Below are 15026 nucleotides of genomic sequence, written 5' to 3'. Positions count from 1 at the left end.
TTGGGATGGTAATATCATGGCACATTGTCATTGTTTATATACAAATAATATCACGGGAACAGCATATCATGAAACCAGTGTGGATTTGTCTCGTTTTACTCCATCAGCTATGGTTCCAGAAACTGTTTTTTGAACACTTTGGGACATTTTTCATCATCAGTGTAGGTAAGTGGTGATCTTGATTTTTCTCTGTAACACAAATGATCACAGAACTGGCCGAATGTTGTTGGAATTACGCTGAAGCGGTGCATAAACTGGTTAATAATGTAAGAAGCAATGACGTGCATAACTTATATATGTATATAACAGCAAATATACGCTGTACATGGATACACTAAGATACAGTATGAACAGAGTGAATGGCATAAGAATTTAAAAGTGCTTTATTTGACATTACAACACATCTAAGATTTAAACCCATATGGGTACACAATGTAGCCGCAATGTTACCTTTATGGAAAAGACAACCAAAAGTCGCCTTTTCAGCAATTTCCAGGACCGAATGACGCACCCAAAAAAGCTGTCTGCAAAGCGTCAGTCAATTTATCAAGTACATAATGATTTGTTGTGATTTAACTACAGTTTTCTATCAAGGAACAGCTGCTTCCACCAATAGCTTCTAGCTTAAGCACAACAAAATGTAAAATGGAGGTAGAGCGAGAGCAACTGTCGCAAATCCTGCCACAAATCTTGTCTGAAGTGTCGTGCAATAGCCCCTGATGTTCCGCATGCGAAACCCCGTCGGTCTCTCCGTACGGCACCCTAGCTGAAGACGGTATGTTCTTCAATCTGATCCGTAAAAATAGTATAAATTTTACTTATTCAGTAGTTTCTTATGTGACTGTTGTTCCTTGTGTGTTTCAGAAACATGCCAGCTAAAGGTCCTTTGCAGTCTGTCCAGGTTTTTGGACGTAAAGTAAGTAAAATATAGAAATTATTCCACGTGCGGTGTTGTGGCTGCCCTGTCTTGCTAGCGCCCATTAGCTAAACTAGCTCACATGAAGTGGTGGTGTGTCGTAGTTTTACACCGATATACCCGACAAAATAAGCTGTTATGTCAGCTGTTAAGACGTACTGGAACTTCACTTCAATCTCCACTGTTGTTGTACATGATTGTAAAGCACCTGTAAGATGATTACTGCGTTAGCCACCGGTCGGTTTTGCTGTGTATTGGATCAGATGTAGCTTAGCTAGCATGGTCGCTAGCATTGGTTGGGTTTGTGATACCTATGACAACGCTTAATTTTAGCTGTATGTCTTCTCAAGCAATCGTAGTACTTAAATGAAAGGTGAGCTACATGGATTTCCTTTTGTAGTTTCAAAGGCCACTATCCCAAATCCATCACATGGGCCGAGTTTTTATCAACCACATGTTTGAATTAAAATCGGATGAAAGTACTTGTTTTCGTTTGGCTTAATGTGTGTGTGAAGTTACTGATGTACACATTTAAATATGTCATCTCTCAGTTGATTCTAATGATAATGGTTCTGTCATAGAAAACCGCCACAGCAGTTGCCCACTGCAAGAGGGGGAATGGCCTGATCAAGGTGAACGGCAGACCCCTGGAGATGGTGGAGCCTGCCACTCTCCAGTACAAGGTGAGCCCCCGTGTGAAAGGTGGTTAACATAAGGGTGCACCTGTCTTATAGAGGGCAGCACCTACAAACATTTGTAATTGAATGGGGCAGTGATGGGGGGATGAGTGCAACATGATGTGGTTGTCAGTAGTAATCTGTTCTCAACATCATTCATTTCAGGACAATTAAATTCCTGACATAGCAGATGACAGCTTTATTATACTTGATTTTTTTGACTGCAATTTGTATTGCTTGTGATGGCCTAAGTCCTACTACACAGCAGTTCCCCTGATTCTTGATGTTTTTTTGCAATCTGTGGTTGACATCACTAAATGCTCTCTTTGTAGCTTCTGGAGCCAGTGCTGTTGCTGGGCAAGGAGCGTTTTGCTGGAGTTGACATCAGAGTCAGAGTGAAGGGTGGTGGACATGTCGCACAGATCTATGGTACGCCGAACTTCTTTTGCTCAGCACATTTGCCTATTAGCAATCAGTGTGTGTTCGGATTGTTTTCACAATACTATAATTTTTGCTGTTACTTTCCAGCTATCCGTCAGGCCATCTCCAAGGCCCTGGTTGCCTACTACCAGAAGTGTGAGTATTAAATTTTGTACAGTGCACAAACATGTCAACCAGATGAATTTGGCCCAGACACATGGAAGTGTTTTTCATTAAGTGGTGTATTTTACAAGCATGTGTTGTATTTCAGGAAAATAGATGTTTATGTGAAAGATACAAACAAAATGTTTGATTCTTGTTCTTGCCTGCCATAGTAGTCCAGATTTTGACCTGCTCACTCATGGTAACATTGATACATGGATTTTAAGTGAGGCTACAGCTCTATGGACATCCAAGACAGCTTTCACATCAGACCATTTATCTTAATCTACAATACAGCACTCAAAAGAAATATTTCTGAAGCTTAAGCATCAGAAATATACTCCATAAATTCTGAAGTGGAAGGTTGTCATAGGAAATAGTTACACTTGGAAGTGCTGATCTGTCACTGAGATGTAAGTGCTGTATTAAGGGTGTCACCTGTGTTCTGAATTTAACTAGTAAAGTCTCTGGAATGGTGATATGTCAGCAATTCAACAAAATTTTGGTACTATGATCAGTCATGAGCAGTGCGCAAGACTGAGCGTCTACTACACAGATAAATGTGGGGTCTGGAACATAAACTGCTTTCCAAACTATTTAATTGTTTCTTAGGTGAATTGTCACTGAATGCATAATTTCAACAGGCTGATAATGTTTTTCTTTTTTTTTTTTTTTTTTTTTTTTTTTTTTTTTTTGAGCAAAGACCTAAATGAAACAAGTTCTTTTAGTGTAACAAAAGGTCTGTTTAGCTTGGATTAGGAAATCTGAGTTTACACAGTTTATTGCATTGTACAAACAGTATTCTGTACAAGTTTAAGTACAGTGCATATGGTAACACTTTGAATAAAGAAGAACTTGGAGGATAATCTAAAGCTTTTTTTTTGTCCTTTTGCAGATGTGGATGAGGCTTCCAAGAAAGAGATCAAGGACATCCTGATCCAGTACGACAGGACCCTGCTGGTTGCTGATCCACGTCGCTGCGAGTCCAAGAAGTTCGGTGGACCTGGAGCTCGTGCCCGCTACCAGAAGTCTTACCGTTAATCCCCCTGTACATTTTCATAATAAATTGGAGGAACAAAAATTCATTCATTTGTCATTTTTCTGTTCTAAATTGTACCAATGGCTTTCTTACCTCTCCTGAGCATGACTGTTTGCTTGTTGAGCTGAAATGATTTGGCAGTATTGTTGTTGTGCTCAGACATGAGCACTAATGGTGCTTACTGTGGTGAATTGTGTATATGTTCACTTTCAGAGTTTAGACAAAAACTTGAGTTTGGAAGATGCTTAACACCTGTTCAAGCTTAGGAATACGCTTGAACTGGAATGTGCTCACTGAATTTTTTTTTTAATATATGGAGAAAAAAAATGTGAGGAAGAAGAACATGAGCAACATCATGATCATCCTGCTGAAACTAGGCCATAGTTGCTGTTCTCTAACTGAACTTGACCTTTTGACCTCTGGATGAGACTAGAAAAAACTGAACTAAATAGTCTGATATAACGCTGCCACAGATGGTCAAACAAAAATACAATTGTCACAGCAGTTACCAAAATACAATATATACAGCTTTATACTGATCAGGTCTGCACATCATATAGCAGATTTTCCAATATGAGCGAAATCATTAGAATTTTCTGCCATTGTCACATCTGTTTAGCATGAGATCCTGAGATTTGTTTGTACAAGTTTTTGTTAATTCTTGTGATTAAGTTTTTGAATTAAATTAAGGGTCAGAACAGACAAAGGCCTATTTCACAGCATTTGACTTGTTATACAAGGAAAAGCATTAATCACGTTAATGCTCGTTATATTCAAGTGTCCCAGTGAGTCTGCAGGCACAAAACTAAGACTCTGAAACCAAAGCATTACTTTCATCATCTAAACCTGAGCTTTTCGTAATGGGACATCAAAGAAAAACATGAGTTTTATGTGTGTGCAATGTCAGTAATTACATTTCAAATGTATTCACATTAATTACATTCTAAATACTTTTCACATTTACTCGGTTTATGTTGTACTTTTACAGGCAGCACACACTTTTGAACAGTGTTCATCTATTTGTCTCCATTTTTTGCCTTTATGATGCCACATCTCACCAGCAGAGGGAGCCAGAAGACAATGGTGAAATCAGTGATGTACAGATTAACTCACCAGCAGCCACGAGAGAACTGGATTGCTGCCATTTCCAAGTCCAATACAGATAAAGAAATATATGATTAATGAATATACACCACATTACAACTCTACACTGTAAATGTGAATGCACTCTTTTGCCTCAATGCCTTTAAGCAAAAAAACATAAATCCCTGCTTGGATAAATAACTCATTTGCAAATGGTACCCGAGCTGACTTTCCTCTGAAATCTCTGTAAACAATATACTGAGAAACACTAATGCAGAGCTGATTATTGTTCCAGGCCTGTGGTGGCGTTGTGATTAAAAACCAGGTGCTGTAACCAGGCGGTGCTGCTGCCACTGCTGGTTTGATGGATGCTTTTTCACTCACATTTTTAGGTGTGTGAAAGTGTATAATGAAACTTGCTCTGGCAGAATTTCTAAATTTCCTTGTTGTTTCCTGGTTTTAATGCATTTCTTCAGTCATTTCTACGCTGATAAGAACAATTTTCACAGATAATTTATACATATCGACTCTCAGCACAGAAACATCCCATTTCCTCACGCTTCTCGATTATCTCGTGGTTCATATTTTCACATCAAATCGCAGCATTTTTTTGCTGATTCCTCTTTACTGCAACCTGTTTTTCCTGCCAGTGCTGCAACACAACAAACTGTAATGAGGTGAGCTGAGCTGAGGCCCAGATGTTCTTGGCCTCTCTGTGGGCAGCCAGCAGCAGCCGTTCCCGCTCGGTGAGCTCCCAGGGGGGGATCAGGCCTGTGTACAGCCCTCCAATAATCAACACAGCAGGGAAGCCCACTCCCCACTGCTACTGTTGTTTACTACTGTTTATTTTCTGCCCCTGCCGACTGCCTCACCTCTGAAGGCCATAATGCTGCGCCGGTGACATTCTGTGCCTGTGGAAATGGCTGTGCTGTCTCCGGTAAGGAATATGACAACAGAGATGAAACTAATGCCGATAATGCAGCTCGCTGCCGGGAACAGAGGCAGAAGGAGCACAAAGCTGTCAAAATTGATGTTTGTGCCTGTTTTTCTGTGTGATGGGGAAATTAGTCTCCATCTCTTTTTCCACTGTGCTTTAGAGAGACAGGAATGTACGAAGCTGAAGCTGTTGTAAGAGCAGAACTACCCCTTTTACAGACCTGAAATCACAACATATTCCTGATAAATGGTCCTGTTTATGTTCTGAAGATGTGATCATGTGATCTTTACCAGGTACTACTATCCAATAAGATGTGGATGTTGTAAGAAATGGCTCTTGATTTATAGATTATAAGAAACCATTATTTAGAACAACTTTTGGGTTGCCAGGTTGTGAAAAATCCCCCTGGCTGTTGTTTATCCTCCATTGTGAGGCTTGCTTTGTCTATTTAGCTCTTTCGTCCACCAGGTAGACCCCTCCAATGGACCATGTGACCTCTGACTTGGTAAGAAAGGGTCATCTATGAATTATTAACATATTTTCCTGCAGACTTAGGAGAGTCAAAAACTACTTAGCTTTCAGAAAATCTATAATGTCACATGACTTGCTAACTTTTAGCTTATTAGAAAGTGAGAAACCTTCCACTAATGATGTGCAGCTGTAGCATTGATGCTAACACTTATAACTGCAGACTTAGTGGCTCACTAGTAAGTAAGAAGCTCATCAGTATTTAATTACACTTAGTAATTCCAGCAAGAGAGATTATTCACGACCTGGCAACCTAAAAGTTGCTCTTAATAATGGCTTATAACAAACAATTGATGATTAATTAACCATTAATAAAGCTGTTAGTTAACACTAATAAATAATACAATACTAAATAATACAGGTTGCACGTTTCTGAATTTATTTTTAATTAATCCGTGCATGGCTGCAGGAGCATGAAGTAAAAAAAGGGGAATTCTGGTGCAGTGTTTGGTTTAATGTAATTTCTAACCCCACATGGAACACGTAAAAGGATATGTGCAACATGTTGGCGCCTGTGTTTGTTTTCCTCCCTCTCAACAAGCCGCTGCTTTGATTCAGTTACACTGCTGAGCATCTGCTTTTCCAGCCATTTCAAAAATGAAGGGCTGCGATGGTGAATTAAGTCAATTCGACTCACAGCACAAAGGTGCCTCGATTGTTTTTGCGCAACAAGTCTTGCAATTCTTTTGGTGTTCAAATAGTGTCATTCAGTGTGCAGGATGTATTCCTTTAGGGTTGAGTGCAGACACACGCACACACACACTCACACACTGAACCTAGCACCTGCCTTTCCTCTGTTAACACCTCTGCCTCTCTAGGTCTCCAAATCACACATGCACTGAGGTGTTAGACCAGGATGCATTTTTTCATCACTTGCACTTCATCCCCACCTCTCCTCACGACGCCTCCGTGAGCACACACACTCTACAATTAACACAGGAAAGCATATGGATACGCCCACACACACACACACACACACACACACACACACACACACACACACACACTCACACACACATACATCATCTCCAAGCATGACCTGCAGTACATTGATTTTCTATTTCTGCCAGCCTCCTTTCTGCAGACACAAAAAGACAGAACAAAAAGAAAGAGAGAGCGTTGGTCATTAACATATATTGACCACAGCCCTCCTCCTCCTCCTCCTCCTCCCTGCAGCAGTTGGCTCCTTGTCGAGCCTCATTGCCCTGAATGAGTAAACAACAATTGGTTGAGGGTGCCAGCGGCTGAGGATCAGGGGACGGTAGCACAGAGCAACAAATGTTGGCTTCAGTGGAGAGGAAATGCAGCTTAGCCAAGCGACGCGCCGCTGTTTGGGCCCAGAGTGATAATGAGGGGCTAGCTGCTTATCTGTTGCATTGTTCTGGAGGGGAGGTGATCACCATCAGCATGAGTGTGTGTGTGTGTGTGTGAAGGAGGAGGAATGTCTCCACTGAGACTGGATTTATTACACTTTGTTGTCTGCTGTGCCAACCTGATGGCGTTTGGTGCTAAAACAATGCTGTTATAATACTAATGTTTTAGGACAATAACATGCTTATTTTTTAATTTCACAGTGTCAAACATCCTAATTAATATAAATAAAGACAATAAATAAAGATAATTCTGCAGTTGCAGCCCCTGCCTTAAAGGAGCAGTGCATCATTTTGGGAAACACTATGAAAAGATCGATGCCACTCTCATGAATATGTTGCAGTTGTCTTTGCTTAGCATAAAGCTTTGGAAACAGGAAGTTACCGGACCCAGTGCTTCCTGCAGCCTGTGCCAGTCGCTGCAAGCCAAGAAATAGCCTGGCCCAGAACCCTTCAAGAGGAGCTGGTAGGCAGATATTGTAATCTCTGACCAGAGCCAGGTGAGCTGTTGTGCTCTGTTTTGTTGTGCTAAGCTAAGCTAAAACAGCTCCAGCTGTGTGTTTACTGTAAAAAAGACAAAGGATGTAAGGATCTTTGGACACAAATTACAGTCTTTATGCAAAAAGTATTTGAGGTTTAAAGAGGTTTGACATCTGACCCTAACTGAGACAGTCTGAGCAGAATGTGTGGAATTCCAAAGCAGCTCCAGCTCCGGCGGCTAATGCAAATTATGATAAATGACAAGACATTCAGATTGGTGTGCGTGTGTGTTTATTACATCTGCTTTCTACCCAGGGAGCCAACTGAGTGTTCTTACAGTTTTTTTCACACTTCCAGCAATGATGCTCAAATCAAAACAACACCTTAAACGACTGAGAGAAGCAGCACAGCAGCACTGCGGACAGAGAAAAACATATGTGCGATGACAACGAGCCCTCATCAGCTGCCTAACGGGTTCAAACTACACCTTCCGAACTTTCTAACAAGTGAGTCGCGGTTTTCTGAAATCCTCGTACGAGCTGTTCCACGGAGAGAGCGCTGCCATCATCTGGATGTTCTCATTCATCTTGAGCCAAGCTTTGCAGACACTTAACAGTGAGCTACCCTGCATGTAGGAGTGTGTGTGTGTGTGTAGCTTGTTCTCTTTGGTCTTTCGGTGTAACAGGCAAAGCAGATGTTGGAGTCGTCGGTGAGGATTTGAGGTTTCAGAGTCATGTACCTGCTGGGATCACTCGCTGACTGTCTTTGCAGAGGAACTTGTGAGGGAGGAAAAGCAGATACATCTCTGGCTTTTAACGGTTCCATCAAGTCTTTTGTTTTTCCTGCTTTTCCTGCACGTGACCTGTTTTGTGCGAACGGTTTTGTTGTGGCCGTAAGCCGTCTGTGAGAAAGGACGATGATCGCAGACGAGCAGCCACCTGGACGTTTGAAATCTCAGAAGTCTGGCATGAATGCTGATGACATCTTTAAAGTCAGGTCTCTTTATTCCACAATCCCACGCTCCACTTGGTTTCCCCCCCCGCCCGTTCCCTTAAAGCACCCTTCGTTACCGTCGCGGGTTGAGAGAGAGAATATTGAGCTGATGATGGATTCACCTCATCTGTTTCACTCTGCACAAAGAGGCCTCGCTCAGTCGCTCTCCTCTCGGCTTGTTTTTGGTCTGAAAGCAGCCAGAAAAGGGCTCGCCGTTACTGACCCGCTCTGTTAGTCACACTCTGTGCAGCCAGCATTGACTCATTCCCAACGCATTTAACCTAGACTTGAACTAAAGTGGAATTAGTCCCAGTGCGCTCACACCGCCGAACCTTTGTCTCCCATTAAAATCTGCCTCTCTCTCTTCTTCCATCCTGGTGCAGGCGCTGTGGCGGCGGCGGCAGGGTGGCACTGGACGTGGCCTGCACACAGGGTGAGCCGGGTCACGCAGGGGTTTCCCCCTGAGAGCTCGGCTGTTACGCCCGAGCCAAATCGGGAGGTCATAGGCTGTCTCACACACCCTTCAACCTTTAGCCCTCAGCTCTGGCTGCTGGCCGCTCTGATTCCCTGCGACAACCTGCAGAGGACCTGCGGTGATACCCCCCCCTCCTCAGGGGTCAGCCTGGCCGGCCAGGATCTATTTTAGTGAAAACACACAGTTCATACAAGAGAGCCTCACCTCCTGTGCAGCAGATTACTGGAGTTCACGGCGCTCTGATTGCAGACAGCTTTGAAGTATGGAGGTTATCTTTCATTCCTGGCACGTTTGTTGTTGTTTCTTTCTTAAAGGGATACGTCAGGATTGGTCAACTTACCTGGAGAGAGATGAGAATGCGTGCACCGTTATCGTCTGTGTGTCTCCTTCAGATTAATGGTTCTGGAGCTCCGTGGAAACGCTTTGCTAAAAGCTATGTTGGTAATACTGATTCACCAGTATTATCTCAGCTTTATGCTGCTAATCCTTAACTTTATTATCACAAAGGGAGGGGCTGAGCTGCAAGGTGTTTGGGCTGTCTCTTAACTAATCATAATAATACAATAGGCTGGTTCTACTGCTGTGTTGATTTTATTTTCATTTGATTTGGTTTTGACCTTCATATTGGCTCAGATTGGGCCTTTAAATATCCATACATCTAATAAAGCTTGTGAGCAATGAGCTGTGTGAGTGTCTGACAGGCGTGAGAGAGACGAGTAAATTTAACGCCACCCTGTGCAGGATGTGGACCTCTCTGATTTTGGTGCCCCCTGCTGGGAGGACATAGTAGCACATAAATTCTACACGTAGTGGCTTTAAAGTAGTAGACATTATGAGAAATGGGCACATTCACTTTCTTGCGAGCTAAATGGGAAAACCAATTGCGCGTTATCGACCTTCTGCTCACCAGATGCAGGCCACTTGTTTGCTCCCCTAAAACAAACTCGGCCAAATCAGCTTTAAATGAGAAGTTCCCGAAACCATCATTTATTTCTAAAGAGGATGAGATTGTTGTACTCTTTGATAATAACATACTAATTATAATAACAATTCACATACAGCAAAGAGCTTAATGAAATGTTAGCACAGAGTCCCAGTAAATGTAACTGTCCATGCTGTCATCACACATCTTATATATCTTATGTATAATATTAAAAAAGGATGTGGGGGACTGCAATACACACTGCTACCCTCCCCCCAATCATCCATGGATCTGATCTGGAAACAATGGGTTAAATGCAACTCCCCATCAGAACACACTACAAATACTACCTCACTGTTATGAGCTGCGAGGGGCCCTTTGCTCCGTTGTGTACAGCTCTAAACACTAAACTAAATATTTTAACTAAAAGAGCATTTTATCTTATTCTGGCTTTGCTGCTGACCTCTGATGGCACCTCGCCGTTTATCACAACGCTGAGCAAAGTGTCGGCTAAATGTTAACATCAGCAGCGGGGGGCAGGTGAATTTTACTGTCGATGCTCTCATCGCTTAACGTTGGCCAATCTCCCAAAAACCTGTTGCGCTCCATTGAGGGATCTGACCTCCTACTCATCTTCACTAAGTGCTGTACTCGACTCAGACCTGTCAGGAAGTGTTGTGAAGGATGTTGCTGAGGGACGAGAGCGTGAATTGATTGGCCCCTGGCTGCTGCCAAGCTGCCCTCAGTGTGCCATCCTGTGTTGAGTATATGTGTGTTTCGGCCTGTCATGCACCCTATATGTGGAGATGGGGGGACATGGCTAATTAAAGGAGTAAAAGCTGTTGAAAGGGGCAGGACACTGCCAGCGCAAGAGGACTTGACATCCATGTGTTCTTGTTTCAAGAGAGAGACGGGGCGAGCGTGACGGAAGCTGGAGGCCCAGGTCGAAGCACCCCGCCTGGCTGCCAAAGCCCAGTCATAGGGCAAGGAACTGAGGACTGGAGGAGGAGGTGGTTAACGGTAATGGAGGAGGGTGGTGTTGATATTAACTGCAATTCCAGACCCTCTACTACCAGTCTCTTTTTTTTTTCCCTTCCATTTCCACAGCTCTCCAGACAGCAGAGAGCTCTAAACCCCAACACCCTATCCTGCTGCTACACGCACACACAAGCACACACACACACACACACACACACATACATTCCAAGAGCAAGGGATGGGAGCGTGACAATCGGGAAACAACGGCTGTTAGTTACAGAAAATGCATTACGGCGTGAGCCCGGGCAGCAGAGCGGAGGAGAGGAAGTGGTGGGATTACGCCGGGCTTGGACAAGGAGAGCACGGGGCCGTTTTCTCCCCCTCTCTGTAGTAAACTGTCCAGATTTACAAGGCCTCCAGGGGATACGGGTGCCCCATCCTCGTCCCGTCAAAACCTCGACAGCCCCTGATTTAAAAATAATCCTAAATCAGTGCGTGACAGTTGTCAGCAGGGCATAAGGAGGTCAGAGGAGCCATCGACTGTGGAGAAATCGCATAAAGCGACTGAGTTTGTCAGATAAGATGTGTGTGTTTAAAAGATCCAATCTGTAATTGCTGCAAAGTGCCCCGTTATTGGCTTAAACACAGTGCTTTGGTGTATTAATGACACTTTTCCTGCACTAACATTGATTTTCCGAGCTCCTAATCTAATACACGGATTTGACCAGCAAGTTTTATAACATTTCAGGATGTGAAAACGTTGATTTGAATTAAATCTTGATTTACGACTCAAGAGTCAGCTTTCCAGGAACGAGGACAACATCTTTGCTTGTCTCCTGATTCCTGGAAATGACGTGCAACCCGTTTGCATTGTGCACCAGGGATGAAGCTGATTGTACAGTTTTAATTGGTGTTTTTTCAAATGCATTAAAGGGACAATAGTCACATTCAGTCCAAGGACTGGCAACCGTTTTCTTGTCCAGTGACAGATTATTACTGACATTTCAGTTTTACCCCCAAATAAGGTGGTTCCAGTTGTCCGGCTAAAGTGTTGGCTTGTTAGTGTGTATTTGTTTTGATGTTGCATAATTTTTTTTTTTTTGATATATCTGTATTTATACTGTATATTGTATCTTGTTGTGTTCTTCATATCCCTTATTTTCTTTTTTCTTTATCTCTCTCACGATATGTCACTGAACCTCATATTATTATTTTCTTATGTTCTTGTATTTTACATTTCTCACTTTTTATACGTCCTCCTTAAAACTGCATTCAGAGTGGAAGCAAGGGAAGAGGTTCATTGTGCTGTTTGTGCTCCTGTTTCTTGTCCTGTAAACTCGGCTGCAGGAAAGCTGCTGCATTCTCACACTTCAGCATATACTTTTGTGTGTACAATGTTATCGTTACCGATAGTAATGAAAGCCAAAACAACTAGTATGAGCAGCCACACCAGCACGCTCCCTGTGTCTGCTGAATGACTGAAGATAAGCAGGTGTGGGCTCAGATACTACCTGGATGGGAAACCTCCAGGGAAAAACTAAATTGCTGCTGGAAGTGGACCAGTTTTCCCTCTGGTGATAATAAAAAAAAAAATCCAAATCCTTCCAGCGCAGTGATGGAGATGCTTTGGGATGAGACATTAATCTGAGGTTCTGACTCAGTGTGATCATTAAAGATCCCATGGCACTTATTGCAAAGAGTAGGGGTTCCTTGGTGTTGGAAAAATTCCCAACCTGGCCACCTAATCACCCCCCCTGTGTGATTGGCTCAGTTTTTCTCTCCACCTCGAACTGATGCGCTTTGACTGTTCTGGTGCAAAATGGCTGCTGTGCTACACATCTGTGGTGGTTGAGGTGAGCTTCCCCATCACTGAAGCACTTTGAGTATCATGATAAAGCACTATATCAATGTAGTCCATTATTTTTCTTTTCAAAATAGGACCCAGGTTGCAATAAACCATAATTACACATCAAAAGGACATGAACCTAGAAAAGGATGGGAACCACTACGACTAAAATATCAGTAAAACTTTCCCCATCAAGCTGCATGGAGCCCCCCGGTCTAACACTTCCTCCTCAGAGCCCACCAGAGCGAACATCGCAGTAAATAATAGCGGTTCACTCTCTCCCTCCTCTGTTCCAGCTACTGCTCCGCTGATGTATGTTTTCTACTGTGGCGGCTTCGCCTCAAACTGGATGCGCTCCGGCTGGCCGCCAGCTTCTCCTGTGATCACCGCAGGCCTCGGACGTCCGCCTCAACAGAAACAGGAAGCAGTTCGCGGCACGGGTCACGACCCCTCTCATTCAGCCCCATGAGTCAAGCAGGGCCCACCCCAGCGAAACACAGGAAAGTTCCGGTCCCATCAACAAGGTGTGGAAGGATAGGGAGGAGGAGGGGACTTCGCTCTTCCTCTCTTCATGCACATCTGTATGCATGTGTGTGTGTGTGCGGAGAGGGAGAGAGGTGCACATCTGTCGAGCAGAAGCCGTGTAACATTATTACACAGAAGGCCCGGAGAGGCACACCTAAACACAACTGCAGCTGCATCCAATACACGGCTGCGTTCACGGGAGGGAACTACTGTAGGAGCTGCTATTGTACAAACACTGAACACTAACAGCTCCCTCTGGACTTCAGATCAGAGGCTGCAGCCCGTAAAAGTCCAAAACTAAAGGATGGACATCCATGCACGTCTTTCCCAAAAGGTTATCTTAAAGCTTGAGTACAGATCATCTTTTGCAGTGTTTCATTTTGAAGTGAGGGATTTGCTGCACTTGTATTTCATGTTAAAGTGGTGGCGTTTGGATGTAATGTGATGTGAAAGCTTGGCATTAAAGTCTCACTAGCTCTTTCGGACACAGCAGAAATACAATGCTCCGGTGCGACTTGATGAGATGTGATTAATTTAGCAGGAACTAATTAACTGTAGCATAACATGACTTGTAATGTAAATTGACTTAACACGACACCATTCATGATGTCGCTTATGTAATGTGTGGTTATATGACTCAATGGCCCTGAAGTCCCCAGACCCCCGAAGTGACACGACATGTCTGGACTTGTCTTGACTTGTCTGGAAGAGGTTGGGACGGAAACACACGCTGTGGATGGATGATGGTTTTAAGTCTGATCTGTCTCATTTATTTGCTTTAAACATGTTATGGCTTGATGTGACTTCATTTAATGTGCAATTTGACTTGAAGCAGGTCCATGTCCAGACATTCCCAGGCTGTGGATTAATAATGCCTATATTGGGTGTGTTTTTTTTTCTCTTATTGAACAAAAAAAATACAGAATAAAGTGCAAAAATCTGATGATTCTTGCTTTGTGCGAAAGCCTCTCACTGCCAATTTCTTATGGCGAGTTGACAGCATTTATAGACTGTAATGGATGCAGTTTAAAATGTGGGAGTGCACCACTTGAGTCCTAATGCACATAAAAGAAAATTTACTCCAAGTCAATTGTTCAAGGCATTATGAGTACACTAAAAAAGCTACTTAGCTGAGTTGATGTTTTTGTGCCAAAGATTCAAGATTTTTGGCCAAAGCGTGGAGCTGATGTCATGGGAGCTCTGTTAATGTTCATGTTAGACCACATCTGATATTTCACTTTAATGGAGGGGTGTTAATAGCAGAGGGGGAGCTGTAGGAATATGGGAGAGATCATTTTGCCGAACAAGGCGTAGCTATAGTTTTTTTTTCTGCCTCTGTTCAACTAAATCCCACAGGCCTATAGATTTCTTCCTCAATAGCTATCATCAGCCTCCAGCATTATTTCCTCTGTTCTGATTTCAACTTCTCAGATAATCTATACTTAATAGCCTCCTCGCTGAGTCTAAATTATTCAGCCTACCCAGACATCTCTAACCTCTGGCAGGTTCAGCTGCGTCCCAGATAAAATTGTGAAATCACTACTTAGCAGCAAGGCCATTTCACGCATGATAAGAAGAAAGCCTATTAGAACAGGCGGGCTCTTCAAAGCAGCCGTGCCCTCAGTACCAGTTAGCTACACCAATCATTATTTTTTGGATTCACAGTAAATGGTCT

General features: G+C 43.1%; 1 protein-coding gene across 1 annotated transcript; it reads left to right on the top strand.

Moving 5' to 3' along the window:
* Positions 1 to 729: 729 nt before the first annotated feature.
* On the top strand, positions 730 to 3260 carry rps16 (ribosomal protein S16). The gene is made up of 6 exons (XM_041963828.1): positions 730 to 775; positions 865 to 916; positions 1498 to 1599; positions 1926 to 2022; positions 2122 to 2169; positions 3071 to 3260. The coding sequence occupies exons 2-6, from the start codon at positions 869 to 871 to the stop codon at positions 3214 to 3216; spliced, it is 441 nt and encodes a 146-aa protein (XP_041819762.1). The 5' UTR covers positions 730 to 775; positions 865 to 868; the 3' UTR covers positions 3217 to 3260.
* The last annotated feature ends 11766 nt before the right edge of the window (positions 3261 to 15026 follow it).

This window comes from Chelmon rostratus, chromosome 22 (genome assembly GCF_017976325.1).
Source record: "Chelmon rostratus isolate fCheRos1 chromosome 22, fCheRos1.pri, whole genome shotgun sequence".
In the NCBI taxonomy this organism is placed as follows: domain Eukaryota; kingdom Metazoa; phylum Chordata; class Actinopteri; order Chaetodontiformes; family Chaetodontidae; genus Chelmon; species Chelmon rostratus.
Note: the sequence above shows the minus strand (reverse complement) of the source record. Positions and strands in the feature narration are given on the sequence as shown.